This window comes from Orycteropus afer, unplaced genomic scaffold (genome assembly GCF_000298275.1).
Source record: "Orycteropus afer afer isolate SDZICR_OR568_19922 unplaced genomic scaffold, OryAfe1.0 scaffold00498, whole genome shotgun sequence".
NCBI lineage: Eukaryota > Metazoa > Chordata > Mammalia > Tubulidentata > Orycteropodidae > Orycteropus > Orycteropus afer.
Window position 1 is genome coordinate 650,558 of NW_006922085.1, and position 16,808 is coordinate 667,365.

The 16,808-nt window shown below is 38.6% G+C and overlaps 1 protein-coding gene across 1 annotated transcript in view; it reads right to left on the reverse strand.

Moving 5' to 3' along the window:
* The window catches only part of PRKAR2A (protein kinase cAMP-dependent type II regulatory subunit alpha), a 215,917-nt gene that overhangs the window by 70,441 nt on the left and 128,668 nt on the right, over positions 1–16,808 (reverse strand). The window contains exon 5 of the mRNA XM_007955306.2: positions 10,898–11,004. Coding sequence (XP_007953497.1) covers positions 10,898–11,004 — 107 coding nt within the window. The remainder of the gene's footprint in view (positions 1–10,897; positions 11,005–16,808) is intronic.

Here is a 16,808-nt window from a genome sequence, read left to right on the forward strand (position 1 = left end):
GATTGTGGGGCTGGTGCGGGATTGGGCAATATTTCGTTCTGCTGTGCATGGGGTCACTATGAGTCGGAAACGACTCGACGGCACTTAACAACTTAACAACTTAACAGGTCTATAAACTGGCTCAGGTCTGGGAATTGATTGAGGGGCCATGACTTTCCATTCTGGTGATTCAAATTAGACTTCATTTGATCTAGAATTCTTCTGCCTGAACAGATGAAATAATAATTTAGTAGACTTCCCATCAATTTCACTCTTAGGAACACTACAACTAAGTCAATGTCATAAGTCCATACAAGTCAGACTATTCTGATAACTGTTTTGACTTTGCTGTCCATTATGGTAACCATGCTCATCTTATCTTCATTGATTAAGTACCATCACTTGGCCTCTACCACCATGGGGTCCAATTAGCCCCACTTCAGTTAGCTGTCTTAATTCAGTTAGGGCACTAACTGTCAAATCTGTCTGGAGCATAATGCAATCAGCAGTCTTCAAGGATGCTGAGGCTCCCTTCATAAATTTGTTCCTCACAGTTAGGCTAAAAGCTGTAGCCTCTGGGCACTCCATGGGTACGTTTGTGGGTCAAACCTGATAAATCCACTCTCACTTGCCAATTTCCTTAAGCCTTTGGATACCTTCTCTTCTACAGTGTACCAAGGCAGGTCTGGCAATTCAACTTGTTTTAGTATAGGTCACTGCTTAATCAATCAATGCTTCAGTGAACCAATCAAATAAACCATTAGACCCTCTTGACCTGAAACACAGCATAAACAATCTGTGCTTATTGGGCCCATATGAATAAATTCAGACTGATCCAATTTTATCCGTTATTCCACACCCTTAATTGCCATTCCCACACATATTCCCCAGGTTTCTTTTTGTATATATTAGAAAAATCAAGCAATTCTTTTGGAGTATAATGAACCCTCCCCTCCTGGGTTACAGTCTGTAATTCACCTGTTAGGGCTCGCTGAGACTTAAATCAAGTTATAGGCCTAGAAGCAAAAATGGGTGGTAGGGGTAGGCCCTGGGGATATTCAGCAATATCTTGTAAGGCATCTGCCTCAGGCACTGCCCCAGGCAATATCTCAGACAAATTTCTCAGGCACAGCTGAGTTAATTTCATCAGAGGAATAGAGAGGATAATGGTTTTAGTGGGGAAGGTGTGGTTTAGCAAATAAAGATAGAGTCATCTCTTTAGATTGGATTTAGAGGGCTACTTCTGATGGCAGGAGTGATTCAACAGAATTTAGGAGTTCAATGTCCTGGTAATCTGACCATGTGTCCCTGTCCCTGTCTCAAGTTTCAGGATCCTATTTCTTCCCAACTGATGCTCTCACTTTAACTTCAGATACCATTTGAGGTTGGTAATTCAATTGGCATTGCAGTTCAGCTACTCTTGTAAGACTTTCAGCTTGATTTTTGGCACTATCAGCTCTGTTACTATAAGAAATAAGCCTTTCTTTTCTTCTTTTTTTTTTTTTTATAGATACATATTTCTTTTATTGCATATTGGAAAACAAAACTAGCAAATCCAATACATGATTTCACAGATATTCATACTTAGGATGAAGCAAAGTTTTAAAAAAAGTAGATGGATTTAAAGTAGATATGGTTAAGAGGCAAGGCCACTGCCGTGTTGAGGTTGTCAAAAGGCTGGAGTTGGGGAGCCCAGGACTAATCCCAGAACAGAAAACTGGTGAGTTGGCTGAGCCCTGCTGTTTGGTGGAAGGACAGAGAATAGGGCTTTAGAGGCGACAGGAGTGTCTATGGTCACTCCTCCTGAAACTTTTGGAAGTCCACCAGCCAAGTCATAGTTAGATGGTGATCCTCCTCACCTTGAGTCAGCTAACAAAGCACCCTCAAGCTTAACATCAGAACTTCCCCTGCCCCTCTGAAGGGGAGTCTGTGGAGGCCACTGATGGGTTCAATTCCAGACCTGAAGGGCAGCTAGGGGCCACAGTCACAGTGGTTCCACCAGGTTCCATCAGAGCAGCAAACCTGGTCCCTCCACCTTTTTTTTTTCCCCCCAAATGATTTTGAGTTTTGTTCCACATTGTTCCCTCTCTATCCAGGATCTCCTACATAGATCCCCCTTTGAGTGGTTGGCATTGGTAGCCGGGCACCATCTCGTTCTTCTGGTCTCATAATCTTATAGGCTGCAGATCGTATGGTGTAACAGTTGCTAGGACTAATTGTTTCCATGAATCTTTGGTTTTCTTCATTCTTCCTTGCTCTGGACGAGGAGAGACCCATCACTGCATCTAGATGGCTGCCTGTAAACTTTCAAGATCCCAGTTGCTACTCGCCAGAGTAGGAGGTAGAACAATATTTTGTGCAGTATGTTATGACAATTAAGCTTGATGTCCCCTGCAACTATGGTCCCGAGCCCATAGGTTCAACTACTCGGTCCCTCTGGGTAGCTGGCTGTGACCAAGCAGTGACCACAACCTTCCCCTTGTCAACTCTACTATACACCGGGGAATTCTGATCATTCACATAAACTTATAGGACCATGTCTGCCAGCCCTATACATGGTCTTGGGTACTCTCCCCACTTCATAGACAAAGCTAACAGTTCACCCTGTCCACCCATCTATCCACCCATATACCTATGTTTGGCTTTACTGACAATGCTCTACTGTATGTGCAAAAGGGTTCATCTTTGTTGTCTTTACCTCCCATGTACCTCTCTCTGTCTTCCTCTTCCTCAATGCCACCATGTTGGTCACTCACATTTGGTACATTGCCCTTCTCTTCACCCAAATCAATACTTATCTCTACCTATCTAACAGTGTTTCTTACCCTCCCCCACACACCCCTGGTAACCAACAATGAAAATTTCCTTCCATAGATAAAACTTTCCTTGATTTTTACAATAATGGACTTATTTCACTCAGCATAATATCCTCCAAGTTCATCCATGTTATCTGGTGTTTTGCAGATTCTAGGTTATTCTTTAGGGTTGCAAAGTATTCCATTGTGTGTATGTACCAAGTTTGGTTATCCATTCCTCAGTTGATGGACACCTAGATTGTTTCCATCTTTTGGCTACTGTAAAGAGTACTACAATGAACACGGGTGTGCATATATCTGTTCCTGTCATGGCTCTCACTTCTTTAGGATATATACCTAGTAATGGAATGGCTGGATCAAATGGTATTTCTAATTCCAACTTTTTTAGGAATTGCCATACTGCTTTCTACATTGGTTGTACCAATTTAGAGTCCCACCAGCAGTGTACGAGAGTCCCAATCTCTCCACATCCTCACCAGCATTTGTTATTTTCTGTCTTGTTGAACTCTGCTACTAGTGCTGGGGCAAGATGGTATCTCATTGTTGTTTTGATTTGCACCTCTCTAATAGCTAATGATTGTGAGCATTTCTTCATATGTTTGTTGGCCGCCTGAATATCTTCCTTGATGAAGTCTATTCATGTCTTCTGCCCATTTTTTAATTGGATTATTTGTCTTTTTGTTGTTAAGGTGTCGGAGTTTTCTATAAATTCTAGAGATAAGTTCCTTATCAAATATGTCATTGCCAAATATTTTTTCCCAATCTGTAGGTTCTCTTTCGACTCTTTTGCAGAAGTCTTTGGAAGTACATAAAAATTTAACTTTTAGAAGGTCCCATTCATCTAGTTTCTCTTCTGCTGTTTGTGCATTTTGGGTTATGCCTAATAGTCTATTTATGCCATATATTAAGGCCCCTAAATTTGCCCCTAGTTTTTCCTTGAGGAACTGTATAGTTTTAGGTTTCACATTTAAATCTCTGATCCATCAGGAGGTAGTTTTTGTGTATGGTGTGAGGTACAGATCTTGTTTCATTTTTCTGCAAAGGGATATCCAGTTTTGCCAGCACCATTTATTAAACAAACATTCTCTTCCCCATTTAATGGATTTCAGTCCCTTGTCAAAGATCAGCTGACCATAGGGCAATGGATCTATTTCTGGGTTCTTGATTCTATTCTATTGGTCTGTGTGTCTGTCATTATACCAATACCAGGCAGTTTTGACTACAGTGGCTGAATAGTAGGTTTTGAGATCTGGCAGTGTGAGACCTCCTACTTTGTTCTTCTTCTTCAATAGTGCTTTGCTAATCTGAGGTCTCTTTCCTTTCCATGAAATAAGGCTTTCTTTCAGGACACTAGGGGCAACATTGAGGTCTTTTATGCAGTACTTGAGCTGTGACTCTGAAGCCTTGAGCTCATCCCTTTCTTTCACCACTTTGTCTAGCAAAAGTAGGACCAACTAACCTACTTCCTTATATTTCTCATTCTGACAAAATTGTAGAAAAGCATCCAATATGCAGTTATCTAGAGATTTACCTCTCACAAATATTTGCTCTATTGATGGTGATATTTTGCATACTCTATTGCCACCTCACACCATGGATTAGCAGTGCCCTCTTTACTACTGGAGGCAGAGTCATCAGTGCCTTTAACAATAGTCAGATGTTAGTTAAAACACCCTGGTACTGGTACAATGATAGACACATAGACCCAAAGAACAGCTTATCTTGGACAAAGGGCCAAAACTCGTTAAATGGAAAAGTGACAGTCTGTTTAATAAATAAATGGTGCTGACAAACAGGATATCCATCTGTAAAAAAAAAAAAAAAAAAAGAAAAGAAAAGAAACAGGGCCCATATGTCACACTATATATATATATATATAAAATGAATGCAAGCTGGATTAAAGACCTGAATGTAAAATCTAAAACCATAAAGACTATCAAAGAAAAACAGGAACAAATTTAGGACACCATGGCACAACTATACTATTAACCATAACTAAAAATGCACAAACACCAGAAGATAAAATAGATTACTGGGACCTCCTAAAAATCAGATATGTGCATCAAAAGGTTTCATCAAAAGAGTAAAAAGAGAACCCAGAGACTGGGAAAAATTTTTTTGGCAATGACACATTGGACAAGGGGCTAATCTTTAAAATTTATAAAAAACTTCAACTCCTTAACAACAAAAAGACAAATAATCCAACTGAAAAATGGGCAGAGGACATGAAAAGACACTTCACCAAAGAAGACATGGAGGCAGCTAACAAACACATAAAGAAATGCTCACAACCATTAGCCATTAGAGAGATGCAAATCAAAACAACATCTCACTCTAGCACTAATAGCAAATTTAAAAAACAAAACAAAACAGGAAACAACAAATGCTGGTAAGGGTGTAGAGAGACTGGAACTCTAATACACTGCTGGTGGTATTGCAGAATGTGCAACCACTGTGGAAAATGGTATGGCACTTCCTTAAAAAGATGGAAATAGAAATACCATATGATCTAGAAATCCCACTACTAGGTATATATCCTAAAGAAATAAGAGCAGTGACACGAACAGATATATGCACACCCATGTTCCTCACAGCACTATTCACAATAGCAAAAAGATGGAAAAATCTAAATGCCCAGCAACAGGAATGGATCAACACACTGAACATACACACATACACATGGACTACTATACAACATTAAAGAACAATGATGAATCTGTGAAACATCTCATCACATGGATGAACTTAAAGGACATTATACTGAATGAAATTAGTCAGCAGTCACAAATGGACAAATACTGTATAAAACTACTATTACAAAAAGTCAAGAAAAGAGTTTCACATGAAAAGAAATATTCCTTGATGGTTACCAGGGGTAGGTGGGGAAGGGAAGGTAAATGTTAGGCCGAAGCAAACCCAAGCCACCAACATTTCAGTTAGCAGGTTCCTCTGGGTGTCAAGCCCTTTTGAGACAGCCTGATAAGACAACCAAAGTGACAGAACCCACCCAGACTGGAAAGTCCCATGCAGTGACAAACTTCCTCTTGTGAAGCCCCCTCATGCTAATTAAGTACAGACCCATGCTAACAGCTAATTGGACCCCACCATTTCCTTAGTGTCCCCACTTAGGTCCTCCACAAGACTATAAACCCTCCCCTCCCCAGCCAGGCAGTGAGACTTCTCAGGCCCCTCTCAGGGACCCGTAAACCTCACCCAGAAACTCAGAATAAAAATTTCTCTTTAACCTCACTTTTGTGCATCCTCTTCTCCTTACTGTGGCCTTACAGTAAACTACTAACTAGAGGGTAGACACATATTAACTTGGGTATGGGGAAGACAAAAAAAAGGAGGAGGAGGAGGAAAAAAAGACTGGCCAGATTGAGGTTTAATTCAGAAAACTCATCCTTGCCATTTTACTCCTCCAGAACCATTCTCAGTATCAAATGTGTTAGGCTGGGTTCTCCAGACAGGCAAAACCAGTGAAATGTATATATGGTTGGTGGTTAGGTGCTGTTGACTCAGCGCTGACTCGTGGTAACTCTAAATACGAAGGAACAAAACACTGCCTGGTCCTGGGCCATCTTCAAAATATCACACAATGTTTCATTGCTGTTCATAAGGTTTTCAGAGACTTCCTTTTTTTCTTAGATGTGGATCACCCCGTCCTTCTTCTTAGTCTGTCTTAGTCTGGAAACTCTGCTGAAACTTGTGCACCATGGGTGAGCCTGCTGGTATCTAAAATACGGGTGGCATAGATTCCAGAATTACAGCAACATGCAAGCCACTACAAACTGAAAGATGAGTAGTGGGAAATGTATACATGTACAAATATGTAGAAAGAGATTTAATTCAAGGAAATGGCTCATGCAGTTGTAGAGGCTGGCAAGTCTCCAATCTGTGGGTCAGGTGTCAGGCTGCAGGCTTCTTCTGACTCATATGGTTGCAGCGGTTGACAAACTCAAAATCAGTAGGTCAGATTCCAGGCTGCTGGTTCACGGGGCTATGGGAGCTGGTGAATCCCAATTGTACAGGTCAGGCGGCAAGGGGCTGGCTCATGTCCCAAGAACTAAGACCAGATGATGACAAGTTGGATGCAGGATCCAGAGTGGGCAAGTGAGCTTTGTTAGAATGCTCATACATATTGGATGCAGACCATACCCAAGGAAATTCCTCTCATAACTGATCACATCATGGAGTTGATTGTATTATATTGCATTATAGAAAAGTAATTAGTGCAATGACTGCCAAACCACTTAGAATCACACCTAATCAAGTTGACACATATATTAACCATCACAACATTCTTGAAATTTTTTACATAGAGGATGATCATGTCATATACAAACAAAGATGATTTACTTGTTCCTTTCTAATATGTATGCCTTGACTCATTCATTTATTCATTATGCCTTATTGCACTGTTTAGGACCTCCAGTACAATGCTGAATAGAAGTGCTGAAAGCAGACATCTTGTGCTGTTCTCTATTTTAGGAGGAAAGCATTCTGTCTTTCTTCAGTATGATGTTAGCTGTAGGATTTTCATAAATGCCTTTTATCAAGTGGGGGAAGATTCCTTCTATTTCTACTTTGCTAAACAGTTTTTTATCATGAAAGGGTGTTAAATTTTATCAAATGCTTTTGCTGCAGGTATTAAGATGACTGTATTGGGTTTTCCTTTTAATCTGTTGAAAATTAGAATGTAAAACATTAAAGAGACCAAAGGATAAAATTGTCTACCTATTGATTGGTTGTTGTTGTTAGTTGCCAATGAGTTGGCTTTGACTCATGGCAACCTTACACACTACAGCATACACATCAACATGATCACTAGCATGTCTGAATCCTCTGTTGTGGTTACTGTGTCAATTCATTTCATTGAGGGTTTTCCTCATTATCGTTGACCTTCCACTTTATTCAATATGATGTTCTTTTCCAGTGATTTGCTTTTCCTAATGATGTGTCTAAAGTAAGTGAGCTGTAGTCTTGCTATCCTTATTTCTAAGGAGCATTCTAATTGCATTTTCTTCTAAGACTGATTTGTTTGTTCTTCTGGCAGTCCGTGTTATTTTCAATATTCTTTGCCAACACTACAATTTTCATGCATCAATTCTTTTTTGTCTTCCTTTTTCATTGTCCAGCTTTCATGCAGATATGAGGCAATTAAAGTGACCATAGCTGGATCAGACACTTTAGTTATCAAAGTGATATTCTTGCTTTTTAAAACTTTATAGAGGTCTTTTATAGTATGTTTGTCCAATGCAATACACCATTTGATTTCTTGACAGTTTCTTCCATGGAAATTAACTGTTGATCCAAGTAGAATGAAATAATTGACAATTCATTTTTTTTTCTCTACTTATTATGGTGTAGTTTTTTTTGTCCGTATCAACTCTAATGAATGCTAAAGAATAGTATTCAGAGCCAGCAAGCATTTCAGTAAACAGGCATTCTCAATATACCACTGAGGCAAACAAACTTTTCAAAGTGTCTGCAGGATAATTAGCAACATGTAACAAACACCTTAAAGAGATCTTTTCACACTGCAATTCCATTTTTAGGCATTCCAAAGGAGAGAATCAAAGATAATGAATAATGGCTTAACTGTAGGGATGCTCACCATATTTATAGCAGCAAAAAATTAAAACAATGAAATAGGCTAACAATAGAAGATAGGTTAAATATATGTTTTTATCCACATTATGCAGTAATTAAAATAGATGACATAGAATAATATTGTATCCCGGGGCAAAATACTTAAAATAGATTTAAAAAATTAGGTCACACAACAATGTATGACCCAAAATGAAAATGTAATAGTCTGGCTCCAGTTTTGATGTTTGACTGTTGACAGCTTTCAAACTCCCCATTTCAGTTTCAATTCCTCCTCTGTCCTTATCTGAACAAGTTGAAAAGGAAGCTTGGGAACCACCTCCTTGAAACCGGTAAAAGATCAAACACAAGTCCTGGCCTATGTGCAGAAGAACCCTTACCCCTTCTCAACCATCATAAAACCTCAAGCCAGTTGTCCCTCTCTGTTCTCTAAGGCCATTTTGGACCTGCTTGGGAGCCTGTCCTGCTCTCCCCAGAAAGCCTCATTATGTGAGTAATAAACTTTTCATACTGTGTGTGTGTGTGTGTGTGTGTGTGTGATCATCAACTTCAACATCTGAACCAAATTTTGCCTGGGGAAGTCCATCTCATCTCTATGGAGTGACTGAACAGTAAAGCAAGGAAAAAACAATGGAAGACATGTGCAAGTGGATGCTTATTTCCCAGACTGCTAGTGATGTCAGTGATGACATTATGGCTACACTGTTTTCTTTCCTGTTCTATTTGGTATTTTCTAAATTCCTACAACAGACCTCTACTCGTCTGATAAAATCATTAAGTATCACAAAAAGCAGAGAACAAAGCCAATCACTTGAGTACCAGTAACATGGCACCAATCCTGTTCACAAGGGAGCTAAGCACTCAATAGGGAAGCCTTCCTGTACTATGCCTCGTGAACACAGCAAAAGTAATAAGGCCACAAATGGGAAAATGGAATTCAGAATAAAACACTTAAGTGTTTTTAACCCCTTTTCTAGGTGACACTAGCTACTCAAGTCTGGAAAGGATACAAACCATTTCAGGCAGCAGCATTACAGAGAATCTCTTCTGCCCTCTCTCACCCAAGTCCTCTTCCAAATAAGGGACACATTTTCTTCATTGCTGTTACCACTATATAATGTAATTATTACTTACTTAAGGCTCTACCTCCCTCAATAGGCAATAAGCTTTTGGGTGTGAAGAACTGTATCTTTTTATAGTTTGTTTCCTTTTTGTTAATCATCACTTTCACTGCAAACAAAGGATAATCCCCTTTGGTTACATGTAGCAAACCATTCCCTTTGCAGACAGTCATTTCAGCCAGAAGCTCTGGACATGTGCAAGTGGTGCTTATTTCCCAGACTGCTAGTGCCTGTTGGGAACCCTGTCATGGTGGTGGTGGAGGGGTTTTACACTGCAGTATAAGGAAGAAAGGTGGCTATTGGAGGCATTGCTATAACTTAAAAAAATTATTTTGTCACTACTTGTAGAATTTTTATGTAGGAAGCATTAGCATACTAGTAAAAACTGTCTCTTTTTTGAGAACATAGTATTTGTATCATCTTTACTCTTTAAATAAAACATTTCTTCTAATTTTAATAATTAGTTACAAGTATCAAAGGCCCAAAGATTACACAGGGAGTGACAGTACTTCCTGTTCAATAACCTAAACAAGAAAAGGCTAGAGAAGAAAGGGGACCAACAGAATTTGGAACAACTACTTGATGGATATTAAAAGACCCTCAAAACTCTGGAAAACAATTGGAAAAATCTGAATAAGGTACATTAGATAATAATATATACCAATGTTAAATTCTGATTGTTATAACTGTTCTGTGCTTATATATGGGAATGTCCTTATTTTTAGGAAATACACACAGGCATTCAGAGATAGAGGCATTGTATCTGCAATTTATTCTCAAAATGATTTGATAAACCCAATGTGTTAAAATGTTAACACATGGGAATTCTGAGTTATATGAAAAAGACAAAAACAAAAAAAATAATGGAAGATACTGTATGAAAACATTTTATTGATAGTAACCTCTGGTGAGGCTGTTCTTCTAGGACTGAGGTTAGGATACAGTAAGACCAACATGGTTTATACCTGGGACAAAGTTACAAGGGGTCAAAGACTTGGAAGCTGAAGGAGTATATTCATGTGTTAAAATAGGCTGGGACTGAAAGATCCAGATGACGATAGAGCACCATGGCTATTCCTCAGAAAATAAATTCATTTGGAACACCAGCCAACAATGTTCCTAAAGCACATCCTGCATCTCACCTGACTGTAAAGGAGACTTTCTATTAAAGATAGTGGCTCCCCAAGTACAAGATGTACTGAGGACTCAGGATAGCAGGATACAGAGAAGGGTAGGCTGCGGCCCCTCATGAGGCTTCTGGAAGCTTGATCACCTGCCCCTAAATCCTCTCTGAACACATGCTGAACAAATTGCGCCAAATTCTGAATCTGATTGAGTGTGGTTGTGTGACTGAAAAGCTCAATCTCTTACCGTTCTATGACATAGAAGTTGTCTCCATCATCTCCTTGGTCAATGACATGCTCATCAACTTTCACTGACCTTTCAAACATGGCATCGAGCACTTGAGAAAGCTGTTCCTGCAGGGTACACATGAGGAGCAAAGATGGCGTTTACATTTGCTGAAAAAAAGTAGTGACTATGCTTATTTCTTAGAGCCCTGGAAGCACAGTGGTTAACCGAAAGATTGGCAGTTCAAATCCACCAGCTGGTCTCCAGGAGAAACATAGGCAGTCTGCTTCCATAAAGATTACAGCCTTGGAAACCCTATGGGGGCAGTTCTGCTCTGTACTATAGGGTCGCTATGAGTTGGATTTGACTCAGTGGCAATGGGTTTGGTTTAATTTTAAAATGACATTATAATGACAACCAAATGCAATATATGATCCAAGATTAAAAGATAAAACAAAAAAGCTATATGAACTTTATTGGGAACATTGGGGAAATATGAATATGGCTGTATATTAGGTGACATTATCATATATCAATGTTAAATTTCTTGGGTTTAAGAAGCATATTGTGTTAATATAAGAGAATATCCTTGTTCTAGGAAAATATAAAGTATTTAATAGCAAAGAGTCATGATGTCTTCAACATATTCACAAATGGTTCAGAGCAATAACAAAATAGTTTATGTATATGTAATATATATATATATATATATATATATATATATATATATGTACACACACACACATATCCTTTCTCTGTCTTGTTCTCTCTCTCTACACAAATACACACACACACATATCCTTTCTCTGTCTTGTTCTCTCTCTCTACACAAATACACACACACACACACACATACACAAAAAGTAAACATGGCAAAATGTTAACAACAGTCTAGGTAAAGGGTAATCGGTGTCCATGGTACTATTCTTTTAACTTTTCTATAAATTTGAAATTTAAATATAGAAATTTGTAAAATTATTTTTTTAAAATTGAAATAAATACACACATTAGAATGGCTAAAATTAAAAAGGCCGACAATACCAAATTTTGGTTAAGGACATGGAGCAACTGGAAATCTCAAACATAATTGGTTAAGCAAGTAACACACACATTATATGTTTTTTTTGCCAATTGTGCAAACCCTCTCCCCATGCTATTCTCAAAAGCTTGCTTTTCCTCCTGTTATATGTGTGAGTGTACTATTTACATGGGTGTGTGATTTGCAGGAAAAAAAAGAAAGTAACCACTCTGAAAAAATTTTTGGCACATTTCTATAAGCATACACCTACCTTTGGCACTGCAATTTTGCCTTCAGGTATTTTACCAAAGAGAAATTAAACAACAATAACAACAACAACAACAACAAAAAACAGGTTCACAGAAATAATTTGCAGAAAATGTTCACAATAACTTCATTAATAACAGCTAAAAACTAGACACATACCAGCTGTTCATCAACAGAAGAATGAATAAACAAACTGGTATTTTCATACAATGGAATACTGTTTTTGGGTGTCCTTGAATTGTTTTTAACTCATAGTAACCCCATGTGACAGAGTAGAACTGCCTCATGGGGTTTTCTTGGCTGTCACAGTGGTTAAAGAGCTTGGCTGCTAATAGGAAGGTCTATGGGTTGAACCCACCAACCACTCTGCAGGAGAAAGATGTAGCAGTCTGCTTCCATAAAGATTTACAGCCTTGAGAACTCTATGGGGCAGTTCTACTATGATTCAAAATTGACTCAGGAGCCACGGGTTTTTAAAAAAATCTTTATGGAAATAGATTGCCAGAACTTTTGTTGTAGTTGTTGAGCTTATATACATCAAAACACACACCAATTCTACAGTTTCTACATGTACAATTCCGTGACACTGACTACATTCTTTGATTATAAAACCATTCTCATACACTCCTTTCATGAGTTGGTCCTTCCCCATTAACATAAATTCACGGCCCCCAAAGATTCTTATCTAATTTTTCAAATAGTTTTTGTCAATTTGATCCCATTCAGGTAGATCTTAAAAGAGCATAATACTCAAGGCAGACATTCTTTACTAGATAAGGTAAACTACTCTGGCTTTAAGAAGACTTCAGGGGTATTTTTGGTTTAATGCTTAAAGATTATCTTAGGGCAACAGTTTTGGGAATTCATCCAGCCTCCACGGTGCTAAGGGGGATGAACTGATCTGTCAGTCTGTCACCCTGAGGTGCCTGTGTGTTGCTGAGGCTAGAGGCTATGCCACCTGTTGCAAATGCCAGCAGGGTTACCCATGGTGGACAGGCTTCAGCAGAGCTTCTAGATTAAGACAGACTTGGAAGAAGGAAGAGGCCATCCACTTCACAAAGAATTGGCTAGTGAAAACCTTATGAATAACAGTGAAACACTGTCTGATATACTATTGGAAAACTTTATGAATATCCCTGAAACACTGTCCAATATAGTGCCAGAAGACAAGCCAATCAGGTCAGAAGGCACTCAAAACATGACTGAGGAAAAGCTGACTCATCAGAGTAGACAACCTTAATGATACGGATGGAGTAAAGCTTTCGGGACTTCCAGTTGCTGATGTGGCATGACTCAGAACGAGAAGAAACAGATGCAAACATCCATTAATAACTGGAACATGGAATGTACAAAGCATGAATCTAGGAAAACTGGAAGTTGTCAAAAACGAAATGGAATACATAAAAATTGATATCCTAGGCATTAGTGAGCTGAAATGGACCGGTTTTGGCCATTTTGAATCAGACAACCATATGATCTACTATGCCGGGAATGACAAATTAAAGAGGAATGGTGTGGCACTCATCATCATAAAGAATGCTTCAAGAACCATCCTGAAGTACAATGCTGTCAGTGACAGGATGATATCCATATGCCTACAAAAAGACTAGTTAATACTACTATTCAAATTTATGTACGAACCCAAAGCCAAAGATGAGGAAAGTGAAGATTTCTACCAACTTCTGCAGTCTGAAATGGACTGAACATGAAATCAACATGTGTTGATTATCACTGGTAAATGGAATGCAAAAGTTGGAAACCAAGAAGAGTTACTGGTGGTTTGAAAATATGGCCTTGGTGACAGAAATAATGCTGGAGATTGCACGATAGAATTTTGCAAGACCAATGACTTATTCATCGCAAATACCTTTTTTCAACAATATAAACAGTGGTTATACACATGGACTTCACCAGAGTGAGTACACAGGAATAAGATTGACTGCATCTGTGGCAAGAGATGATAGAAAAGCTCAATATCTTCAGCCAAAACAAGGCCAGCAGCTGATGGTGGAAAGACCATCAACTGTTCATATGCACGTTCAAGTTGAAGCTGAAGACAATTAAAACAAGTCCACGAGAACCAAAATATGATCTTGATATTATCCCTCCTGAATTTAGAGACTATTTAAAGAAAAGATTTGACACACTGAACACTAATGACCAAACACCAGAGAAATTGTAGGATGACATCAAGAATACCATCCATGAAGAAAGCAAAAGGTCACTGAAAAGACAGGAAAGGAAGAAAAGACGAAAATGGATGTCAGAAGAGACTCTGAAACTTGCCATTGAGCAAAGAGTAGCTAAAGCAAATGGAAGAAATGGTAAGATAAAAGAGATGAACAGGTGATTTAAAGAGTAGCTCGAGAAGACAAAGCCAATTATTATAATGAAATGTACAAAGACCTGGAGTTAGAAAACCAAAAGGAAGGAACGTGCTTGGCATTTCTCCAGCTGAAAGAACTGAGGAAAAAAATGCAAGCCTTGAGTTGCAATACTGAAAGATTCTATGAGCAATATATATTGAATGATATGGGAAACATCCAAAGACGATGGAAGGAATACACAGTCACTGTACCAAAAAGAATTGGTTGAAGTTCATCCATTTCAGGAGGTGGCATATGTTCAAGAACCAATGGTACTGAAGGAAGAAGTCGAGGCTGCACTGAAGGAATTGGCGAAGAACAAGCCTTCAGGAGTTGACAGAATACCCATTGAGATGTTTCAACAAACAAATGCCACACTAGAGGCACTCACTGGGCTATGCCAAGAGATCTGGAAGACAGCTACATGGCAGGCTGACTGGAAGAGATCCATATTTATACCCATTCCAAAGAAAGGTGATCCCACAGAACATGGAAATTACTGAACAATATCATTAATATCACATACGAGTAAAATCTTACTGAAGATAATTCAAAAACAGTTGCAGCACTATATTGACAAAGAACTTCCAGAAATACAACCTGGTTTCAGAAGGGGACGTAGAACAAGGGATATCATTGCTGATGTCATATGGATCTTGGCTCAAAGCAAAGAATACCAGAAAGATGTTTACTTACATTTTATTGACTATGCAAGAGCGTTCGATTGTGTGGATCATAGCAAATTATGGATAATGTTGAGAAGAATGGGAATTCCAGAACATTTAATTGCACTCATGAGGAAACTGTACATAGACTAGGAGGCTGTCATTCTAACAGAACAAGGGGATACTGCATGGTTTAAAGTCAGGAAGGAAGTGCGTTAGGGTTGTATCCTTCCACCATACTTATTCAATTTGTATTTTGAGTAAATAACCCAAGAAGCTGGATTATATGAGGAAGAATGTGGCATCAGGATTGGATGAAGACTCATTAACAACATGCAACACTAAGATGATACAACTTTGCTTGCTGAAAGTAAAGATGACTTGAAGTACTTAGTGATGAAGATTAAAGATTACAGTCTGCAGTATGGATTACACCTCAATATAAAGAAAACAAAAATCCTCACAAATGGATCAAAACCAGCATCATGACAAATGGAGAAAAGACTGCAGTTGTCAAGGACTTCATATCACTTGGTTCTACAATCAACACCAATGGAAGCAGTAGTCAAGACATCAAAAGACATAATGCATTGGGCAAATATGCTACAAAAGACCTCTTTCAGGTACTGAAGGGCAAAGATGTCTCCTTGAAGACTAAGGTGCACCCAGCTCAAGCCATGGTATTTTCTATCACCTCTTATGCATGTGAGAGCTGGAAAATGAATATGGAAGACTGAATAAGAGTTGATCCTTTTGAGTTGTGGTGGTGGTGAAGAATACTGAGAGTACCATGGATTGCTAAAAGAACTAACAAATCTATCCTGGAAGTTAACTATGGGGAGGAAGTGAGAGGGGAGTTGTTGCATTGTGGGAAATTGCAGTCAATGTCATGAGACAAGTGTGTGTGAACTGTTGTATGGAAAGTAAATTTGCTCTGTAAGCTTTCACCCAAATCACAGTAAAAATTTTAAAAGAAAATTCTTTTAACTTTGCTGTATGTTTATCTCCATGAAAAATGTTAAAAAAAAATGTAATTAAATCTGAAAAATCACAGTCATAATGTTTCAACACCAAAATGGTATTTTCCAAGACTAAGAAACTCTGAACATTAGAATGATACAGCAACTTCTCTTAGAGCAACTCTGATGGTAAAAATTTATGATAAGCTTTATCAAGCTTTTTTAATGTGGATAAAGAAAAGAATCTCTTTTCCATTGATATTGATAGGTCATCCAGGGAAAACAACTGACAGATCAGTCTTTCTCACAACCTATCTTTTCTTGAGCTTACATCCTTGTTTTATTCAGCCTCAGACTAACAAGCTCTGAAGAAAGTTCTGGCTATTTCTGTAAATTACAAAACTGCTATATGGACTGGCTTATAGACACCAGGGATGGTTGATTTCCTTGACTGATGGATCATGGCTCGTGTCTGACCAGTCATACTCCCAGAGAAGGCTATGAGGATGTCCTCAGAAACTTAACGTGCAGGACCTGGATAGCATGGTATGGTAGTTAAGATTATGTGTCAACGTACACCACTTACCTAAACTAACACAGACTGAAGTGAAAAATTTGAACAGGCCCATCACAAAAGAAGAAATTGAACAGGTCATC